Source organism: Acomys minous (assembly GCF_964271855.1).
Source record: "Acomys minous genome assembly, chromosome: 5".
NCBI lineage: Eukaryota > Metazoa > Chordata > Mammalia > Rodentia > Muridae > Acomys > Acomys minous.
In genome coordinates this window covers 7,203,532-7,225,784 of record NC_140494.1, presented here as the reverse complement: position 1 = coordinate 7,225,784, position 22,253 = coordinate 7,203,532, and the positions used below count along the sequence as shown (strand labels likewise).

The following is a 22,253-nucleotide window of genomic DNA, read 5'->3' as shown; positions in this document are numbered from 1 at the left end:
TTGTTTTAGGGTCTTTTAAGTCAGTTCCTGCTCTCCGTGACAGTTCCTGCTCTTGTTACTGGACTCGGGGAGAAAAGCAGGCTTTCTTCAGATCCACATCTGCCACTGGCTGCACAGCCCCTCAGCAAAAGCAGAGCGAGGACATTTTGACAATCCTCAGCCAAGCTTTCTGAAGCTAGGCCTGTGGTTTCAAGTTCAGTTTTACAAACTAAGAAAAATATATTTTCATATTTATGTTATCTTAGAGAAAATTACACCCAGGATAGTCAAATAAATGACTTAGACAGCCAGGTTTGACTGTGTAAGTTGACAAGATTTCAAACAATTCTTTGTAAAGTGAGGGTAGGGCAATGCTTTGAGAGCCCACAGGAAAAGCAAATCCTTACTCTGTAGGTTGCCAGTTCTATCAGGACAGACACGGGCATTTTGGAACTTGAGTTTGGAGGGATGTGGGGGATGTCCTCAGCTATTAAGATGTGTGGTTGTGTCCTTGTGCTCCTCTTCTTCCTGGGGGAAGGGCCCATGAGTGATTTTAAGTATCCCCGCGTGAGTAAGTAGCCTTAGGTGCTGGCTAGCTCCTGGACACAAACTAGTCACCTGGGAAGAGGGAACCTCATTTGGAGAACTGCCTCCATCAGGTGAGCCTGTGAGGGCATCTTCTGATTAATGATTGATGTAGGAGAGCCCAGGCCACGGCTGGTGATGCCACCTGAGCAGGTGACCCTCGGTTGTATAAGAACGCAGGGTGAACAAGCCAGCCTAAGCAGCATCCCTCCATGGCTGGCTTCAGTTCCTGCCTCCGGGCTCCTGGTTTCCTGTGATGGAAGTAGCCCCACGCTGCTTTTGATGATGGTGCTGATCATAGAGGCAGAGAAACAAGCTAGAACGCCATGCGCACACGAGGTCTGTGCTGTGTGGTTGATTGCTTAGATGTGTGGAAGTTAAGGCTCTGCATTGACAAGTTTTTTCCCTTACCTCACTGTGTGCACACGCCCTGGCAGAGCACTGAGCCCCTGGAAGAGTTTATGCTTACAGCTACTGGAAGTCACTGGAAGTAGCTAAGGAATCAGACCCCCAGGCAATATGCAGGATGGATATGGACTAAGATACTACTTATCATTCATGTACAGGGATTGGCTAGATCACCACAGTATCAGCATTACCAGGAGGGGACATTTGAAAACACACACGATCAGGGCTGGGAATGGTGCATGCACTGTAGCCCCAGCATTTGCGAGGCAGAGGCAAGAGGACCAACCACAAACTTGAAAGCAGCAAGGGCTACAGAGTGAGTTCTTAGCCAGCCAGGGACACTTGAAAGAAAGACTGTCTCAGAAAACCATTAGATACACTGGGATGAAATGGCCTTATGCAAGCATAAAAATTCACAGTCAGCCCTCTGTTTCTTTCCAGCATCTAGAAATAGTGAAACTGTGTGAGTGAGGCCCAGGCACTTCTGTTGTTGATTTTTTTAAGGCATTCCTGATTGATGGTGATGCCCAAACATGCCTGAGATCTGACACTATGTCACAGAACGCTGTCTAACAGAAGTCCCCTCCTGAAGGCACTCATCTCACGTTGTTCTTACTGTCTGTTTTCTCCCCTGAGGGAACCAAAGCAAGACACTTTTAGATAAAACATCATCCCATTTACAACATCGGAACCACTTGCTTGTATAACTCTGGAAGCTGAACAGGGCCACTCTGACAGGAACTAACCTCCATGCAATACCCTCAGATGGGATCAGTGTATGCACTTGCATGTTGCAGCTCACACCACAGCTTTAAGGGACACTTCTGAATTTGAGTTTCCAAACCAAGGAGGTTGAGATATCTACCTCAGAAGCTGGGATTAACTGAATTAATGAAGATGTGTGCAATTTGCTTTGCTACTGCACTAGAAGAAGGCCACACGGCCAGCTCTCTGCAACACAATGGGGACTTCTGATTACACCGTGTCCTTCAAAGATCACATGACTCACAAGATTTAAACTACTGACCTTTCTTACTCATCATCAGATTTCAAAGGGTAAATTATTGGGAATTCCCTTAACCACTGTAAGGTTTGCACAATCTACCACCTTCGCCAGACCCTCACGTTCCAGTGCATGGCTCCCCAAAGAACCACCAGGCAAGAAATGTTTTGGGTTATTATGTGTGTGCTTTTTTTTAATTGTATAATTCATTTATACAAAGAAATCATTTGATCAATTTATTTACAGCCTTTTCCAATTTTCATTTCCACTGGAGAGATATTTCACATAATGGTTAACAATGATTTGAACTGATTGCCAGTATAACCCTGGGCTACATGGGGCCTCTGTCCTCCTCCCCCCTTTAAAGACAGCATGACGCCATTTCTAATGCAAACACTTTGCAGTGAAGAATCACCATCTTTTTTAAATGAAGAAAACAAGCCAGAATTAACCTAATATAGTCCAATTTTCAACACATTTTACAGCTTCTTTTCAAATTAGTATTTGCAGGCATGAGAAACCAAAGCAAATACAGTTCACACCCCCTCTGGCCTTCTACAACTTCCTACACACCCTCAGGTCAGGCTTTCCCTAGCTCCGCTCCTCTGGTTCAGCCAGACATTTTTACTTTAGACAAGCTGCTCTTCCCTCTCCTCCTCTTCACTACCCCAGTCTCCTGCCCTCTCTTACTTTCCCACGACACAGAAACGTCCCTCAAAGTCCCTCTCGTGGTCTCTGTCAGTAGTCTAGAACATACTCAGCCACTTCATGGGTCTTTACCGCTTTGACATGATACACTGACAAACTCAACTTCTCTTAATTGGCTCAAACAGGATGGCTTGGTTTCACTTGGTAAAATTAACAGGATTCACATGTGTGCACGTGCACACACACACATACACACACACACACACTTTAATCAGGAGGAAAAACTTTAAGGACATGCCAATTTAAAAAATGGACGTAAAAAAATAAAAGCAAATACTAAAAACTACTTTACAATAAAAAAATTAAATACTTGGCAGAATAAATGAAAAACAAGGAATGTGCAGTGAAAAACTGATATAAGGCATTCCAGTTGATAAAAACGGAAAACACATCAAGTTCTATGGTCGTTTTCCAAGGAAGCGGTGCTTCACTGTAAATATTGAACTATTTCAAACTCAAAAAATCTTTCATATAGATTGTCATTATTAAAATTTTATGCATCATTTGAGGTTTAACAAAAAACACTGATAGAATTTCAGCATCTGCAAAACTTTAGGTTGGCACAGACTGTGCATGCCACACTTGGTCAGTCCTGGAAGTCATGGTGAGGGCAGCACTGGCCTCACAGTACTTCTGATAAAAAATACCAGCGTGGTATGTTCCAAATAATCTATGAAAATACCTTTTTAAAGTCTGCAATTTAACAGTAATCTGTATATCTTTAGCTGCCATTAACAACAACAACAACAACAACAACAACAACAACAACAACAACACAACAATGAGGGGGGAAGGGAAGGAGGGAGAGAGAACAGGAAAGAGAGAAACCCAAACCACGAGCATATTACATCTGGTACAGAGTAACCCCAGGGTGCCCCATTACAAGAAACAACTGTACAAATTTATAAATAAACAGTCTCCCCACGAGAGGATACACATATTTATACCAGAGTCTCTTTCCTTCTGCCACCTGCCTGGGCTTTGTCCCTTGCTCTTCGCAAGCCAGGCTGTGGTCGCTGTGCCTTCCTGTTCCTGGTGTCTTCTGCCATCTGCGCGCTGGAGCCACATTCCAGGGCGCTGTCATCACCCTCCTGGGTGACCCCGGGAACCAGGGAGGACCTTCGCTGGGCTCTGAGGTTCCCAGCAGAGGGGTTGTTTTCTTCACACTCTTCGTGGAGCTCTGGCAAGCCCTGAAGCTCCAGGGGGCTGCTGGCCCTCTGGAAAGGGGCGATGGCGGAGCGGATACAGTTGAACCACTGCTGCTTGTGGAACACGTCATTGGCCTGCAGTGTGTGGGACTGGCCCGGAGACGGGTCCTGAAAGCGGACTCTAAAGATATTTTTAGCTGAAAGAGAAAAAAAGCAACGAAGAGTAAGAAAGTGGTCCTACAGTCTACGCCTTCCCGTGCATACGATATGTCCAGCCAGCCGAGGGGACCAACTGACTCAGTGCTGTGCCGTGTACGGCTGGGGAAGGGTTTCATCAGTAGAATTCTTCACGCTTAAGTCTAGTTTCATTTTTGTGCATTTGTTTCTTCTCTTTACTGTTTTCAAGATGGGGGGTCCCACTCTAGCCCAGGTTGGTTTCAAACACGTGGCCACTCGGTTTCAGCGCTTTTCTCCCCATCGCGCCTGGTTCCCTAGTCTGGGCCGTGTGTCTTACCTTTGTCTGAGTTGCCAAAAGCCCCTCGGAAGGAGCCGCCCATGCGCACGTCCCCGTCCTGCAGGTCCTCCAACACCAGCTCCTGAACTGGGATCGGCTGCCGGTAAACCTGGTAGGAATGACGCTCATTTCGTGTGACAGGCCGAGTCAAAACCAAGATGTCTTGAAATAAGAAAATGTACAGTTTCTGCAGAAAGAAGAAAAAAAACCCCAAAACTTCCTAAATATGGAAATTGATTAATTGTTAAAGAACTGGACTTAATATTTAGATTTTTCTAATTTCTCCTCAAGTGATCTCAAGGCTGTGCAGGCTTTACTTGGAGCAGCCAAGCTCACGCTACCTAAAGCTCTTTTCCTCATCGTCCATCAGGCTGCACTCACAGGTGAGGCAACAGCTGAGTAAACACAATGTATCTCAAAGTGCTGACATCAGCAGAAACAGGCTTAAACCCCAGCACTGTGCACTGCAGTTTCCTGGACGCAGGATCCCAGTGGACACGGCCCCCCTGTTCACGGGTGCACTCTGTCCACACAGGCCTGAGCCTTACAGAACGATTAGATCCTGGGCTAGAAATCAGACAGGCTAGAGTTCAACCTTTTCTTAAGCAACCCCAACTTTTAAGTGGGGCTTTTGGAAAGCACATAAAACAAAAATAGCATTCCTGATTCCTTAATTTCAGAAGGTTCTTTAAAAAACAAGTTGCTTATTTGATCTGCTGCACAATTCAAGAAGTGTTAAAACCTCTGGCACCGCTATAAAGCATCATTTCCAGAGGCGTGTGCTCATGAGACACTGGAGCAGGGACAGGAGACCCCAGGCACCCCTGGGCTGACAGCTCGCTAGTGGGAAGGACTGACTACGGCTGAGGTGTTTATGCCTTACTTGCTTTATCAACACTGGTCACATAAACAAGCATTAACCTTCTTGTTGCCAGCTGCAGGTTTATTTTCACAAACCGGCCTCATAATTTATGTGCATAAAATTACGCAGGGTGGGAAAGCAATGGCTTCCTTTCTGTTGGTACTCAAACACACTCACATGGCCGCTTTTATTCCTCAGCTCGCCGTGGCACAGCAGCACCTTGCTTGCTTCGATCCTGGGGTCCCTCTGCTTCTCGTCCAGGTACTCCAGCTTGTCGATGTAGTACTGACACTCGGACTCACCTTTCTTCAAGTTGATGTCAGCGAGAACTCCTTGTATTATCAGTATCTAGAAACACGAAGACACAGGAAACCAGATGCAGCAGCTGCTGTGCACCAACTCTTCCCCTCCCTCTGAGCAACATTCACATAAAGGACAGGACCCGAAGCGTGAAGGGACTCCAGAAATCAACCCAGCCAGGCTCCTCAGCATATGTGTGTGAAATCATTAACAGCCATACTTCGTGACTAGCTCCAGGCCACCAGCCAGTGGACGGGACTAGATTAAAGCCCAGTCCCCTGATGACATGAAATTTCAGAGTACCACTGTATGTTTATTTTATAATTATCGATGATAAACTTGAAAACCTCCATTATGGGATAACTTACTGCTTCCTCCAGAAGCTGAACATCAAGGTGGTCTTGTGGGGTGTGTCTAAGGATTTCTTTTAACAGTAAAGGGTACTTGACAAGGCGGCTTCGAGGGATATCTAGGAAACTCCAAAGATCTAGTTTTCGACTGAAGGGAGACTCCAGACAGCGCTGGAGGAAGTCTTGGACTCTCGGGTCTTGTTTCTTCTGGTCCAGAAGAGCCTTGGCCGCCAGCTGGTTGCTACAGTAGCCTTTGTAGGCATTCAGGCCTGGCAGCTGTAGAGGGAAGACAAAGTATGACATGGCTCTGTGAGGACTGGGTGCGTCAGTAACCATAGCAGACAGCAGAGCTACACGTGTGTTCAACAGGCTGTGGACACTTTGCTGGCTCAGCTGAAGACTCATGACTTCTTTTTCCAAGCCTCACTAAGCTTTGAGTTATCTGTGTTCTCAGGGTACTGAGTTGCTTCTCTCACACTCCTCACAACCCTGGCACTATGGGCCTGGTCACTGTCTGTGAGCTCATGAATGTGGAAATGACCTTCATTACCGAGTCCTTAGGAATCCTCTCTGAACAGGGCTGGCATATAGCAGGTACTCGGGCATTTATTTACATGAGCGACTGCAACAGAAGATAAGCAGCACAGCATTATGGAAATTCTGCTCAAGCAGGGAACGGTATTTGCAAGCAGATCTGTCCCAGAATGAAGTTCTGTATTTTTAAAAATGTTCTAAGTGCTCATCATAATAACCTTGGTGGATTTTAATGTCTCACTGCTTTTAGAATCTACAGGCATGGCCACACGGCTGTAAGTGACACTGCAGGCTGCAGCCCCGCCTGGTACATACACATGATGACTTGCTTATACGTACCCAGTTCATGAGAACGTGACCAATCTGCTCCACTGTCCCATCAGGCTTAGTTGCTTCTCCTATTCTTGCCAACAAATCTGAAGTGTATGAGAGTAGAAAGGGCAATGACACACTGGCTGAAGAGGGCCCGGTGAGTACAATTCATTAAAAACGACTCGTGTCAATGCTGTTCAGAGACAAGGGGAAATAAGAACAAAGCTGACCTTCATGCAGAGGTATGTAAGCGTCCAAATCTCCAAAGATATGTGTGAGCTCCTCTTCAGACATGATGGACAACTTCAGCATGGGGTCATGGTAGGCCTGAGAGAGGGGAAGAAGTTCATCACACAAAGGAAGAGCGGACAACACTCCAGCAACCTGCCCTTGACCGAGTGCGTCCTGCTAACGATAGGTCAAGGCATAGATGTTGGAGCGACATTGCAGCTTATGTTCAGGTTACTAGAGCTCAAATTCAAAAAGCCGTGTTTCAATCTCGAGTCAAAGACGTATTCCTCATCATTTTCCTTTGCACTTCAAAGTTAAGCACTGCCCTCCAGAAGCCGGGAAGTGTCCTTTTCAAGGCCTGGCACGTGGGAAAGCGACAACTGACCTTTCTAGCGAGCTTGAGATCCTCGATTAGGTCCTGTTCTCCTCGGGACAATTCATATATCGCCTACAAACATCCAGAAATGAAAATCACGTAAATGGTATTTACAGTGCTTGGTGTTTCAACAGCTCTTTTTAAAGAGACTTGGCCTGACATCCTACTTCAGGATGGAATCTCGAATAAACTTGCAACTATTTTCTATCATTTGTACCCACTAGAGTTGTTGAATCTGATGACCATGACTCATTATACACTGTTATAGACTGGGTGGCTATAAATAGTTACTCAAATAAAAAATTAGGCATACTTTCCCATTCTTCTGGCAAGACATGCATTTAAAAAGCTTTTTTCTCTCCCGGAATAACTCAGTAACTATGGTGTGCGGACCGAGTGCCTGCCACATACCTCCTGCCGTTTGATCTCTCGAGCGGTCAAGGACTCCTTCGTACTGATGTCTAGCATCTCTGACCATAGTGCACTGCTTCTTCTCTTGGTGGGGGTTGGGACTGTGCTCCTACTGAACGGCTTCTGGGCAGAGGCTGGGGACCTGTGCTCACCACGAAGGGTAAACGACTAAAGGACAAACAAAGGAGAAGGTGACATTTGCAAGCCTCAACAATTACGCATTACGACATATTTCTGAGAATTTCTCAGTAAGTAAAGCAATCATTTATGTTTCAATCTAAGAGCTAAAAAGACTTAGCAACTCTGGTTAGTTGTGGGGAATGAGAACAGTCTAGAAGGAGCCTTTGCCGAAGGATGCAAATGAACAAGGCTTAAGCAAACACTGCTCTAGTGAAATATTCCCCACCAGCAGATTCCAAAGCCACACACTGCAAAACAGTTCAGCGGAGAACAAAGCCTAGGCGTCTATAAACCGTGCCCTAATCCACCTTCCTTCCCCTTTTACCTGTATGGTTTGACCAAAGCGCCTGACTGCTCCATTTCTTACGGGAGAGATTAAGTTGGCCAAGGATGTGACCCGAGCTAGAGGTCGAACTCTTTTATTGCTTGGCTCCTGGGAAAACAAAACCAGATTGTAATAAACATGTGTTGAGGCGTAATTACTTCATACAAGTCCAGGCAAAGTTAAACCCTTTACAAAACAGTGTTGGTATAAGACAAGGAGGCAGGGAACTACACACAGGGCTGCTGGCCAGCATGCTAGACTAGAACAATCCAGCTAACAGCAGCTTAAGGGAAGCAGTGCTTCAGCGCCGTTCCAGTGCTGTGTAACTGCACTCTTAGCTCCTTCAGTTGAGAAGAACCTTTCAGCATGTCTGATCCTAAAATAGGTCAAAAAATGCTCACGCCAAGGCAGAGAGGAGGTTCAAAGGTCTCCTAGGCTCTGACAGGCCTAGACTCCTGGCCACACGTTTTGTAGGGTGCAGCCAGGGCCTCACTTGTTAGGGTTAAGAACTAGTAGAGCTTCTAAAATAGCAGTAGCACAGTAAACACGCACCTAGCATCTTTTGGTTTCAAAGGTTCACAAGGTTCATATGAGCAACACAGGCCACATCATCAGACGTTAGATACACAGTCCCTGAGATAAAGAACTCCAGATCAAGTGGATCTACACGGGGAGCACAAACTGTCTGCATCTCGTGCCTTTGACAAGTCATGTGTTAGAAAATGTGAGCTAAATGATGAGAATCCAGAAGGACATGTAAAGACTTATATTAACTTTAATTTACATTTATAAGACTAATTTAATATAATTAATCTTAATTTATAGTAAGATCATCAAAGCCAGGAGTGATGGTGTACCACTTTAATTGCAGAGCTTGGGAGGCAGAATCAGGCAGGTCTCATTTAATTCAAGGCAAACATGATCAACAAAGAGAGTCCCAGTCAGGCAGGGCTACACAGAGAGGCCTGTCTCAGAACAAGGTCCTCATTAAACTCAAAACTAACAGAAGAACTTTCCCCCTAAAACTTCTGACAAGACCAAAATTAGGTAAAATGAAGGGCAAGGAAATAACCCTCATGTACTTTAAGAACTAAATGGGAAAAAAGGACAAAATTAGGTAGAAACTTAAATGAGTCAAACAGCCCAAGAAGCAGCTGGGCTTCTATGCTTCTGAGGGCGCGCGCATACACCCACACACCCACACCAAAACAACAACAACAACAAGAAGAAGAAGGAACGTCAGTGACTGAAGAGACTTCAAAGAGAATTCTAAGGTTTGGAGGCTTTAAGTGACAGGGCTGTAAACACTCCCTTCCTCCTCCAAATAACTAACTGCAAAGAAAAACCTAAAACTATAAAACCACAATGAGCTGAAAAACAAGCCTTTGAGACGTGTAGTAAAATGGCACACGCCGCCTGACGAAGGACATGTGTGAATGCCTTCAGCACACATCTGTGCAGACTGAGTGACACACGCGTGTGCAGGGGCAGCTCGAGGCATTCCTTTCCATTTAGTAAAGACAGCACAAAGAGTCTCCTGTGTGAATGGAGATAGAATTACCTCACAAAGCAAGATACGCCAACATTAACTGGACACAGAGCAGCTGCCTGGCTCTCTTGTGCGTCTGGGAGCAAAAGGCAGCGCCTCTTCCCTGTTCAAAGCACACACATCTCACTTCCTAGTAAAGCACCAAATACTTAATTTTCATTTGAAGGTCTTTAGAAAGGTGCACCTCCCCGTGAGTTAGAAAGTAAAAGTCAGCTTAGCTAAGAAGAAACGAAATTTGATATTACTGTATTAAATAAAACTTGATAAATTCTTATCTTTATAAGATTAGTTAATGTGAAACTACTAATTTCCTGGTAATTAAAAACTGTCATGTTTCAAATGAAGAGATGACGAAGCCTATGATCATTACTGTGCTAAGGACTGAGGCAGGGCCCTGTGAAGGTCAGGCAGGCCCTCCCTCCCTCAGTGGGGAACCCGAGCAGTGAGACCCAGGTGACTCGGTGTCTATCTAAAAGCACTTTTATGGCGCTAAGATGGATTTTACTTTTGCACTTCTTTAGGATAAACTTGGTGGCTAAACATATTCAGAATTCTTTAAAACACATATAATATCACTTCTTTACAGAGGATGTCACTATTGAGTTTGTCAAGTCTGAAATGCTTTGTAAGAAAGTGTAGTGTGCACACTTGGCGGGTCTGAACAGAGGACTGGCAAGAGCTCCAGCTCAGCCTGGCCCAAGCCTGGGCTACCCAGCCTGACCTGAGAAAAAACCAACTAAACCTACAAAGATGGCAATCATGCCGGGAACTCCTTTTTAAATAATGAAAGATTTTAAGGAAAGGTTAAAAATGTAACACTGGAAATGGCCTACTGTCAATTTTAAGATATAGACACTATTTGAAAAGAGCATATTTATTTATTTATTTATTTTGTGGAGAGCTGAAATGGATTAGGTACTCAAGAGTCAGCAAAAAGGTAGGGGCAAAAATCTGTATCTTTGTGAATATAGGTTATGACTTGAGCTGTGTAAATTACAAGCAAAAGTAGGTTTTCTTCTCCAGGTCCAAGTGAACCACTTTAGTTATCTAGATTTATTAGGAACATGAGCATCTGTATCATAAAAGTTGTTACACACACATTCACCTCTCCCCAGACAAGACTGAGCAGTGATATCTAGAGGTGATGAAAGCACACACCCACAGCCAGGCCCACAGCCTCAGCCTCAGCCTCCCCCGCCTGCCTCCAAAGGTAAGGCTTAATTATACAATGGTGGCGGTGGCTTAGAGTGCCAGAAGGCTGTTACAGTAAACATACACAGCTTAAAAACAACACCCATAGACAGTGACCCCGTTCCCTCTCCCCAAAAGACTAGCAGCAGATCTGGGAGAATGCAGGAGAGACAACAGGGGACTTCGGCTGCGGGCAGCCTTTTATGGGGGCTAAGGTTCACTTGGAGGGGGAAACCGCTCACTCCCAGAAGTCTATGATGTTGACTTAGGTTAATCGTTAATCAGACTATCTAGTTTAGACAGCTGGCATCCATCGCCTTAGGAAATCTGCCTTAGCCCAGCCTTTTAGTTACTAAATTTTCACAAGTCACCTCCACCAACTTTATGTCCTAAAATACTTCAGAATATCTATATACAGAAAATTAAATCTACTTTAAGGCTTTACTGGGATGTATCTTATTTATAAACACAGAAGTCTGGATCAATCTCTTTGGTAAATTTAGCTTTAGCTAGTTTTTCTCCCCTAATGATGTCATTACAGGGCATATTTTAGAGTCAACCAAATCATGATATTTTAAAAAGTCTTTATGTGTCTCAGTTTATTTCTTTTGGTTTGCTCATACATAAAAATTCTCATTTGGCAAGAACTATAAAAACACGAATAAAGAAAGCTGTTTGTTTGTTTTTGAGAAAGATAATGACAAGTTTTGATCAAACATTATTCTCTCTTTTACACTCAGGTCATTAAGGCTGTGTTGAGAGCTCTAAAGCCTGGACGTCAAGTCTGGTGATTTTAATCCAAGTGAAGGGGCCAAGAACATAGCTCAAGTCTCATACCAATAAACAAGGCTCCTCCTTGATGGCCCCAAAGGTAGCTACTTTGAGAATTTTAACTCGGCATTGTGTGAAGAATTCTCTTCTAAGAAAATGATTATTGATTTTACAAAACATAAGAAAAACTGAAACCAAACAAATAACAAAACTCAATGTCAACCTCCCTTCCTGAAGATGGCAGTTTAACACCTCAGATGTTTGTGTAACAAACAGCTTCTCTGAGGCATACAACAAACTGTTCATGTTTAAAACGGACAATTACATATATTTTGGCAAAAACTTCACTATCATTGAGAGATTTCGATAGCTGAACCCATAACTATTTCTACCACGAAAGCGATCAGGCAGCAGGCCACTACAAGACTGAGGCACCAATCAACTGCCAAGATTATATAAACACAGCACAAAAAAATTGTTTTTCACAAACGTTCAGAAAGGCTTTAGGAAGCCAAGGTGAATTCACACAAAGCAAGGCAGGCAGAGCAGCAGTGTTGCACTGGCTCAAATCCCTTTCAGAATAAAAAAGGGAACACGGCAAAGTTAACTACATGTGAAAAGAAGAAAGAACACCTAGTCAGACTCCACTCACTGGTTCACTGGTATTGAAAGGAAAATACTCGTATTTTCCCTTCTCCCTTAAAAGCAGTCCCCCAGACTTAGTAATTTAAGTTAGGGGAAAAATAAAAGAAAAAAAAAAAAAAAGAAAGAAAGAAAAAAAAAAGCACAACCATACCAAACATGGGAAATGTATTTACCCAGAGACGCATATATTTAAAATCTTCTTCGTATCTACCACAATTTAGCTATGTTATACACATAAAACTGCTTAAACTTAGACCACAGTTCCTAAACACATTTCGGCCTGATCATAATAGCTACACATTTTAGTATGTAATACGATTAAAAGTTTAAAAGTGAAAAGTTAAAGTCTGAGAAGTTCTGCGGAGTCGGAAAACATTTCCTTTGGTCTGCTCTTACCTCCTGCTCCCTGAAGGGCTGGTTATTAACATCTAGGACTCGGATAGTCCTTTTAATGGGCAGGAGACCGCCGATCTCATCATGCGCCACCATGCTTCTAAGTGTCCCTTCAAATCCTTCGGGTTAGTCCACACGCGAGTCAGCCCCGCGGGGCAGCACCGCCAAGGCGCCCGGGCTTTTCTAGCGAGCGCTCAGCCTGGCCGGGCAGCCATGCGCCCATGCCTCCGATCCGCCGCCGAGCTCCTCGCTTGTGCTACGGCGGCGAGCGCGCACGCAGAGCTCAGGGCTCCGGGGCGGGGCCAGGCTCCGCTCCACGTGACTCCAGATAACCGCGGAGGGGCGCACCTAGGCTGCTGGCGAGCTGCCTCGCTGGCTCTGCCTCAACTGTGCGGGTCATCCTGCATCAAAAAGGCACTGGAACTAGTACAGGAAGAGCAGAGGCCCACAGGAAGCCGAGTGAACACCAGACAAACGTGCCTCAGTTACTCCTCTAGCACTTAGTTACAGACAGGGACTCTTTTCTCTAAAGACTAGTTACCCAGCACTGCAGGCTTATGCACAACTTAAAATAACCCGCCTCTGAGAACAAGGTTCCTACCGGGGGAGGGGGTGGGGTAGGAGGGCGCCAGCATGGGAGATAAAAGAGTGACGGGAGAGGCATGTATGAAAATGTCACAGTAAATCTGTTAACTCTGTACTGAAGATGCGCTAATGAAAATCTACTGAAAAACTAAAGCAGTTCTTGCCACCCCGTCCCCGCAGGACTGACTGACAGGGGACTACAGTGGGCACGTTGAGTTCATACTATTCCTGTTGGAAGCCCTGGTCCTGAGTAAAGCAGGACTGAGCTAGCTCAGATTGTCAGGCTCACTATCTCACCAGACATTTCTGTTTTAAAAATTTAACAACTCACAACTCGGAGTGAGATATTTTATGCAAAACAACAACAACAGCAACAACAACAACAAATCCCACACAGCAAGATCCTTCCTTAAACTTGTCCTGATGTGGCTCTACTTGGGCCACAAGACCTGCTTACAAAGCCTTGCATTTTATAAGGGAAGACATGCTGCCTCCTGCTCCCCGCTAGGTGAAGTCACACAGGACAGGCAAAGCTTTCCCTTATGGAAGGGCTATTTCTCCAGGCTGAGATGAAGTGGCTGATGCTTCTGTATGTGTTTTGCATAGGAGGCTTATCTTAACAGTGTGCTAATATGCTATGCAGTGATTTGCAAAGCTATTTTTCTTAGTATTTACAAGCATAAAATAAGCCTCGTATGAAAAAGGGCACTATTCTAGATAGCAGGGTGATAACACGTTGGCTTTGCAGTTGAGATCTTCCTGTGTGAAGGCAGGCCGCATGGGAAAGCATGGATAAAGGGGGCTTCTGCAGGTAAGTTGTACAGCCAGCTAGTGCTGCTCCTGGCAACCTGACACGCGGGTGGGAAAGCTCCCAGGGAAAAGGTTAAAGTGGTGTTTCTGTGGGTCCTTGAACGCCATGCTGCTTTACACATGTTTTACTCAGAATAAAAGGAAGGGGCAGACTCCTATGAGGCCATGGGCTGGCAGCAGTGCAGATGCCTTTGCTGAGAGCCAGGCTAGTAACGTCTGTGGGGCTAGTGCTAAAGGCAGTTAAAAGCTGACTGGGAGGGCTGGAGAGAGGCTCAGAGGTTAAGAGCACTGGCTGCTCTTCAAGAGGTCCTGAGTTCAACTCCCAGCAACCACATGGTGGATCACAACCATATATGATGAGATCTGGTGCCCTCTTCTGGCCTGCAGGTGTACATGCAGGTAGAAAACTGTATAATAATAAATAAATAAATCTTTAAAAAAAAAAAAAAGCTGACTGGGAATATAAGGCAAAACTCACAGGGCAGTACCAAGAACTCTGCCTAAGGTTGGGACAGTGGGAAAAAGAAGGACACATGCAAATGACAAAGATTTTAAACACATGAGTAACTGTTTCACAAGTAAAACAATGATTGTGTAAGAAAACACTAAATTTCATTTTGATACACTGCACCTGAAGCAACAGAAGCCACACAACTATTCAGCCAGCATTGGAATGGGAGGGACTTAGAAAAGGGGTTCCCACAGATTTACCTTGGAAAGACTGAATGAAAGCACAGTCCAAGGGGTTTAACCCTGGAGGAATGAACACTAAAAAGAGAATTCTGCAAACCAAAGACAGAGAAAGCAAGAAACCAGGGGAATAAACAATGTTAATCATTAACAAAGCGGCTGAACAAGAATAAAGATCCATAGATCTTTAACGAGAATCTCAAGTCATCTGTCAACAGGGACGGGAAAGCCGGAAAGAAGAAGAATGGGTGGAAAACTGTGAGCACCAGGCAGCTAGCAGCAGCTTCTGAAGTACGACATACAGCCTAGTGCCAGCTGGTGCAGCAAGGGCCAGTGCTATGCCTGTGGCTACCAGCATGGCTTTCCTGAGGCACGGTCTCACTATGCAGTCATGGCTGGCCTGCACACACTGTGTACATCAGGCCCTGCTTGTCTCCTGAGGCTGGACCACAGAGGGAACCATGAGTTTCTCACATGAGGATGCATCTCGCTGTTTTGAACTTTTCAACTTCTGAGTGGTGGAGAGCATTGTATTTTGTCATCCACTCTGTTACTTGGTTAAACCTGGGTGATGTGCGATGTGCTCGGCCTTAAATTCTTTGTGGAAAAAGTTTCTGCACAACAGTACTCAGAGGCACCTGGAGGTTGTGGACGTTCAGGTACGATCAAAGGTCTGCCTAAGTTCCTTGAGCTGACACAAACAGTGTAGCCAGGAAGCGCTGAGTAGCCGGGTCCTGTCAGCTCCCTCAGTTAAACACACTGTGAGGCCAACACCACGGCCACAGTCTCACAAGGAAGTAGAGCGTGAGGTGCAGTGAGAGTTAGAAAGAGGCTGCCAGGGAGTTCTCATGAGTCTCTTACCCAATGTCTTCTCGAAACTGTTTTTCCCTTTCGTTCTGTTTGAGGTATGGCCAAGATAAGGAGGGAAAAGGAGAGCTTTCATTTCCTCTTCCAGCTGGGGACCCAAGAGGGAAAGGCAGAGTTTCATGCAGAAAGTCTATGTGAAGCAAAGAGAACCTAGCAGTCATAGGCCAGTTTAAAAAAAAAAAAAACAACCAAAAACCAAAAACAAAAAAACAAAAACAACAGCAAGAACAAAACAAAACAAAACAAAAAACCCAACCAACGAAACAAAAATCCAAACCCTGGCTCATCATCACTAAACTCTTAGTTTCCCTTTAAATGTGAAGGTTTGTGGTCTAACCACCATCAAGACAACTTGTTAACACCCCAAAGGCGCAGTGTGGACACGCACACGCTCAGGCGGCACAGACTCCTGACCCACCCTCCTCAGGGGACGCTGAAAGGCAGTGGCGAAGAACTGGAGGGCAGTTTACAGTCCTAGTCTGTGTACAGCTCCACGCATGTGACTTCATTTAACAATGCTACAAAACACTACTTCCAGCATCTTAAAGACCGCTAAGATGGGAATTCAAAGTTTAAGAAACTCTCCGTACCTGGAGAGAATTGGACGCGGTTCAACTTTGTTGTGGTCTTCTTTTCAGCTAAGAGAACACACAAACCCCTTATAACTTATGTCCTGGCCTACGGAGGGCACAGAAGGCAGCAGCTGCAGCTCAGTGGAACTAACCTAACCGTCCTGAGCCCTGTGCTGATGCCAATATCTCCTAGGGAAGGAGACCCAAGCAAAGGCTGGCACATTAGGTGACTTACAGTAACGGGATGGAGGTTTAACTTTAGGAGAGGTCTTATTGCACGCAGTGCTCGTGCCTTGTGAGGCTATCACTAGCAAGTATTTTAGCTTTGGGCTGATGGCATCATGGAGATATTAGCTAGTTGAATTTTCATTGTGTGGGAAATAAGATTTGAAGCCTTTAAACTTAACATTGACTTATCTAAAAATAACAATGTAGTCTGGTGAACAGGATCAAGTTTCTGATAAAAGTACTGGTTTTCAAGACCCAGGTTTCGTTATATAGTCTTTGTTCCGACTGGATGGAGAGGGTGAGGAGAAAGGTCACACTGTGTCCTCTATAAAAAGGGACTGGTAGGCCCCTCCTACATTTAATGTAAAAAACAGTGTCAAGAAGTAAACTCAGCCTTGAAAGTAACCCACTACTTTTTGATGTGGGTACTGCTTCCATTTTCTTTTATCTGTAGCAAGCAATGGGTAATTTGGTGAGCACTCAGGACGGCGGAAGACCAACTAAGTTCTCTGCTGCCCTCTACAGGGAACAGTGTGAAATGCAGAGGCAACCTACTTTTCTCAACTTGGTAATCATGTTTGTATAGGTTACTATATAGGTGATAACATAAACAAGTTTTTCATTTGAGAAAAACCTGGATACCAGTTAAATTTATACATTTGGCCCTCATGTGGCTTGTGTGTTTATATTATGAACTAAACATATATTTAAATATTGTGTAGTGTATGAAACAGTCCACAGGTCACAAGAAATACTTTTGGACCCTTTTCTAGTTGTAAGGAACTGTTCTATTTTTAAAACTCTAGAGTTAAAATTACAAACATCTATTATTTATCTAACTAAAACAGATAAATTAAAAATAACATTTAAAATGTTACTAAAAAAGGAAGCAGCAATCAAAAAATTGGAACTTTTGAGGAACCAGCGTTCCAAAGTATGAATAAGCTACAAACAAAAGCGGGCAGATTCACTAGGAAAGAAATAAGTAATGAAGTTATTTGTGGATTTGTTTAAAAAAAAAACTGGATTAAAAATTGTGTGTATTCAAGCCTTAGTAATAACTTAGGTTTAGGTAAAAGTTCAGTTGAGATCAAGTAAGTGTTATTAAACAACAGTCCTAAAGATGATGAGGTTTGTATCTTGTTCCTTGGAACGACAACACAAATAGCAAATAAAACGGGTACCTATGTTGTAGTGGTGACTGTCTCAAACACAGACGGCCACAACATTTTCCAGTCAAATGTACCATTCCCTGTCTTGAAATCTTTTATTATTGTTGTATGTGTGAGATATTTATGGGTGCAGGCACAAGTCAGGCCACCTTCAGGCCTCAGTTCCCTCCTTCCACTGTGCCTTCTGGGTGTCTGGCTTCTGTGGCAATGCCTTTACTTCTGAGTCATCTTTGCCAGTCACCTTTGATCTCCTCTTATGCCCAGGGATTCCTCCCATCTTTCCTGAGCCCAGCTCTAGTGCCCTAAACTGGCCCAGGCTGCTGTGTCTTCAGACCAGACTCTTCATGCTCCTGATCCGACTTTAGCCCCCGCTCCCCACAGCACCACGCCTCATTTGCAGGGTATGCTGCTTGCCCTCCACGGTGCTTATTAAATGCTGCTGTGGCAATCTGTGCATGGGCTCTGAGGAGCTGATGACGCACAGGGCATCACTGAGTAATAGCACACAGGAGCTGGTGGATAATAAGCTCCCCTCTTTAGTGTTTTGAGAAAACAACTCTGTGGTGCATTTTAGATGGCTCTTCAGTGCGTCCCGGCAAGAACAATTCTGTGTAAGGTGGTAATTAGCTTAATTACACACACTGCATGCGCAGTCTCCTGGTTCACTGTTCCCATCCTATTACCTGCAAACACATCTCAAGATAGACCATCTGTCAGTGAGTGCTCATTCCATGGGGGGATCCCAGGCCAGGCCACCTACACTAAGAATGGCTTTAGAGACAGGGCACACAGGCTTTCTGCAACTGGACCACTTGGTGGTGGTGGTTAGGATCACAGGGCTCAGGTGAGATGAGGGAGCACTGATGGAGGGGTGAGACCAGGGCTTCGTGAAAGGTGATGACAAGTGAATAACAGAGGGGCAACTGTAGTTTCTAAGAACTACAGTTTTTAATTTTTAAATTATTTTTTTATTAACAAAATTAATTTTTATTACTAATTTTCAAAAGCCCTGAGGAAAAATTGGCAGATGCTTCCTAATGTTTCAGAATCACCGCAGCAATAGCCAACTTGTCATCTCAATTCCCTACACTTATGCTTGGAGCTGAAGCAGTCCTGCAGGCCCGGACAGGTGCAACAGGAACAGCCATCAGCCAAGGGACATGCAGTGGGTTTGGTGCCTCCTCCATACACACTCAACTTCTTGTGGGACTGTGGTGAATGACAGCAGATCATGGTAAACTTATGTGGCACTTCTTCATCCATCCATGTGCAAGATGCTCAGTCTTCCTGGAGCAGCTCCCTTGGCATTTGGTCTATGACTGTTAATCTGGCCTGTGTTCTTGGAACACAAGCAGTTTTTATGAAGGAAGGACAGCAGTCCACATTTTCCTTCATGTTAACTGTTTTGTTGCTTGCCACAGACTTTCCAGTGACCATAATAGTCCACAAAACATTATGTTAGTCTAATACGTCATTGGCATTAGAGAGACTTAGTGAACAGGAAGTGTTCCAGATACCCTAGGAAATCAAACACATTCCATGAAAATTCAGAGGCTGCCATACTGGGTAAGTTTGAATAGAGCCAGTGGCCCGAGGCTTCCTGGACTCTCTCCCCTGAAGGACAGGCAGAGTACGTGGCACCCACTAGTACCAGAACACAGCAGCAGGCAGGACCCAACATTTTTTGGAGGGAGCATCTGCTGCATCTGGGAATTTTCTCATCCAAGAATGAGACAGGCTGAAAGGCTGGGTATCAAGGTCTTTTCAGAGTCCTGGGGTTTGAGTGGGACGTTGAGCAAGGGAAATCTCTGTGGCAGGCCGAGGTTGCTCAGGCACAACTATCCAGTCTGATGTGTCAATGGAAGACAAGACTGCTGTGTGATGCCTCTGGCAGTGTCAGGGACAGTTCCAGGATGTTAGAGCGAGGTTAATGCCTCCTGTGACAGAAAACGGCTGCTCAAAGCAGCTCCTGGTGTGCTGGCAGACCAAATAAGGACTCAATACCCTCTTCCAAATAGCAGGTGATGACATCAGAGCTGCCCCCCCCCCCCAAACAGGTTCAGGCAGAGTGAAATGAGAGATTGGGCAAGTGTCGCAGCAGTCTATTAATACGACAGAAATGGTCCATTTGGACTCATGCCTGAGCAAGAGCACAGCCACTGGGAAATTATATTACTTCGTGATCCAGACCGTGGTACCTGGTATACTGATAATTTAACTGTGATGGGTCTCTACCATCTCTACCACCAACTGACAGAAGATAAAAAAAAACTTGGCATCAGTTTAATGGATTAGTTTCACCTGCTGCTGTGAGAGACAATGGGCACTTCTGCACTAAGTCCTAAGGAGCTGAGTCAAAGAATGCACTTTCAGGAGTCAGAGTGATAAGGTGCACACTCAGCAGTTCAGCCCATGGGCTAGGTGGCGGGGGTGGAGGCACAGGGCAGATTTTTACAGGCTCCGGAGCAGTAGAAAAACAGTTTAGCTAATTGCTCAGGGGCTTGAGAAGCCATAAAGAAAAGCTAGAAATAGGGAACTGTGAGACAGACATGGATACACTCGGGGAATGGTCACAAAACAAGAGGCCTGTGCTTCATGTTAATCCAGACTAGCAAACAGGAGGACCCTGTAACAACATAACTTAGCTTATGGATCCTAGGCCTGATGCAATGGCTCAGGATGCTAAAGCCTGGACACCCAGCACCATTCCAAGCGTTAGTTTATTCCCTTAGGGTAATGTCTTCAGGTTTGCCTGTGCTGTAGCATGTCATACATGCCTTCATTTTTAAGTCTGACTAATGTTCTGTGTGTATATATCACTTACCTACCCTTTCTATTCCTCATTAAGCTGTAGGATGTATGCTACTGAATCTACTTTGTTAGTATCTTGCTGCTGAATTGCTAGAGATCATATTTATAAGATACTGGTTTATCGTTTTTGTTGTACCATCTTCAGCTTTGGTATTTGGGTGATTCTGGCTTCAGAATGAAATGGGGAGTAGTCCCTTCCTTTCAGTCCACCTGCTCCTTTTGAGAGAGAGTTGGGATGGTTCTTGAAACAGTTCAGGGCTTTGGGCTCCGTCTTTTTACTGGTCACGGGCACCTTCAGCTTTTCTCACAGCTGCTGGGTTGGTATGCCTCTAAGCATCCACCTAAGCAGTTTGTGTAGTTTCTCACAGCTGCTGGGTTGGTATGCCTCTACGCGTCCACCTAAGCAGTTTGTGTAGTTTGCCATAGTGCTACCTTAACAATGCCTTTATTTTTATATTATTGGTAGTACTATTCTTTTATTATATTTATCATTTTAGTCATTTGAGCCTTCCTTTTTCCTTAGTCAAGCTATACAAAGGCTTGTCAATTTCAATAAACTTTTCCATGAAATATATTTTGGTCTCACCGATTTCCCTATTGCTTTTCAATTGCAAGCTTTATTCCTATGCCAACATTTACTGTGCCGTCCTTTTTGTTAGCTTCAGAATTAGGCTGCTTTTCTTTAGCTAGCCTCTTAAGATTGAAAAGTTAGGTGGTGGTCTTAACCTTGAGATTCTCCTGCCTCTGTCTGTCTGAGTGCTGGGATGTGAGGCTGCGCCACCACGCCAGCCGTGCTGTCCTTCTCATTGGTTTCCAAGCATTTCACATGTCCCTAGTGCCCGTTCTTCAACGCATTTTTGTTTAAAAACAGTGTACTACTTTCATATACTTAGAAATTTTCTATTTTCCCTTGTTGTTTTCTTTTACTAATACAAGAAAAAACAGTTTGTGTGATTCCAGTCTTTTAAAACGTACTCAGGCTTGTTTTCTAGTCCAACACTGGCTACCTGAAAAATGCTTTTTGTGCAATTGAGAAAAATGTGGCTCCTGCTATTGTTGGATCAGATCCAGTTGGTTTAAGTCTTTGATTTCTTTATTGATTATGTTTGGGTACTTTATCTTTATTGATTTTCTTTGGGTACCTATCCCAACATTAGGAAAAAAATCTAACAAATCATAAATATATGGTAAATAAGCATGCAGGTGTGTGCTTGTTATTATGAGCTGGCGGTGAAACTATGAAGCTAAAATGTTTTTGGAAAGTAAATTCATGGAATTAGCCAACTGAAATTTCCAACTTAGTAATTATAGCTCCACATATGCACACTCCAGTCTAAACACAGGTCTTCCTGACACAGAGGAGTCAACTGAGGCAGAACCTTTAGTACATACGCACATACATACATACATACATACATACATACATACATACAAACAAACAATGGTTACTCTGAAGGGATTAGTTAATGGATTATGACTGCATATGTAATCCTATTGTACAAAAGGATTCATATATTTTCCAGTGTATATATGAACAGAAAAGGCCTTGGTGACACACTAAATAGCTGGTTACTTTGTGGTTACCAGCTTTAAGTTTTTTGTGGTAAGAAAAAATGTTATCTATGTATTAAAAGGCACAATAAAAATTAAAATGGTATAAATACATATATACAGTCTAAGATAATCTATGCTTACCCACTGGGATAGCAACGGTTTCTCAGAATATTATCAGTCTTTTATTTT

The 22,253-nt window shown here is 44.2% G+C and overlaps 1 protein-coding gene across 3 annotated transcripts in view; it reads right to left on the bottom strand.

Moving 5' to 3' along the window:
• Nucleotides 1-2,140: 2,140 nt before the first annotated feature.
• NET1 (neuroepithelial cell transforming 1) overlaps nt 2,141-22,253 on the bottom strand; it is a 33,551-nt gene continuing 13,438 nt past the window's right edge. For 2 of the 3 annotated variants that reach the window (XM_084783508.1, XM_084783509.1), the window contains exons 4-12: nt 8,227-8,334; nt 7,722-7,889; nt 7,320-7,382; nt 6,934-7,030; nt 6,731-6,807; nt 5,876-6,133; nt 5,385-5,555; nt 4,346-4,532; nt 2,141-4,028 (exon numbers count right to left, since the gene is read on the bottom strand). In XM_084783508.1, the coding sequence (XP_084639634.1) occupies nt 3,625-4,028; nt 4,346-4,532; nt 5,385-5,555; nt 5,876-6,133; nt 6,731-6,807; nt 6,934-7,030; nt 7,320-7,382; nt 7,722-7,889; nt 8,227-8,334 (1,533 nt within the window). In that variant the 3' untranslated portion in view covers nt 2,141-3,624. Of the gene's footprint in view, nt 4,029-4,345; nt 4,533-5,384; nt 5,556-5,875; nt 6,134-6,730; nt 6,808-6,933; nt 7,031-7,319; nt 7,383-7,721; nt 7,890-8,226; nt 8,335-12,778; nt 13,054-22,253 lie in introns of those variants that run through there. The other variant, XM_084783510.1, reaches the window with a different exon arrangement.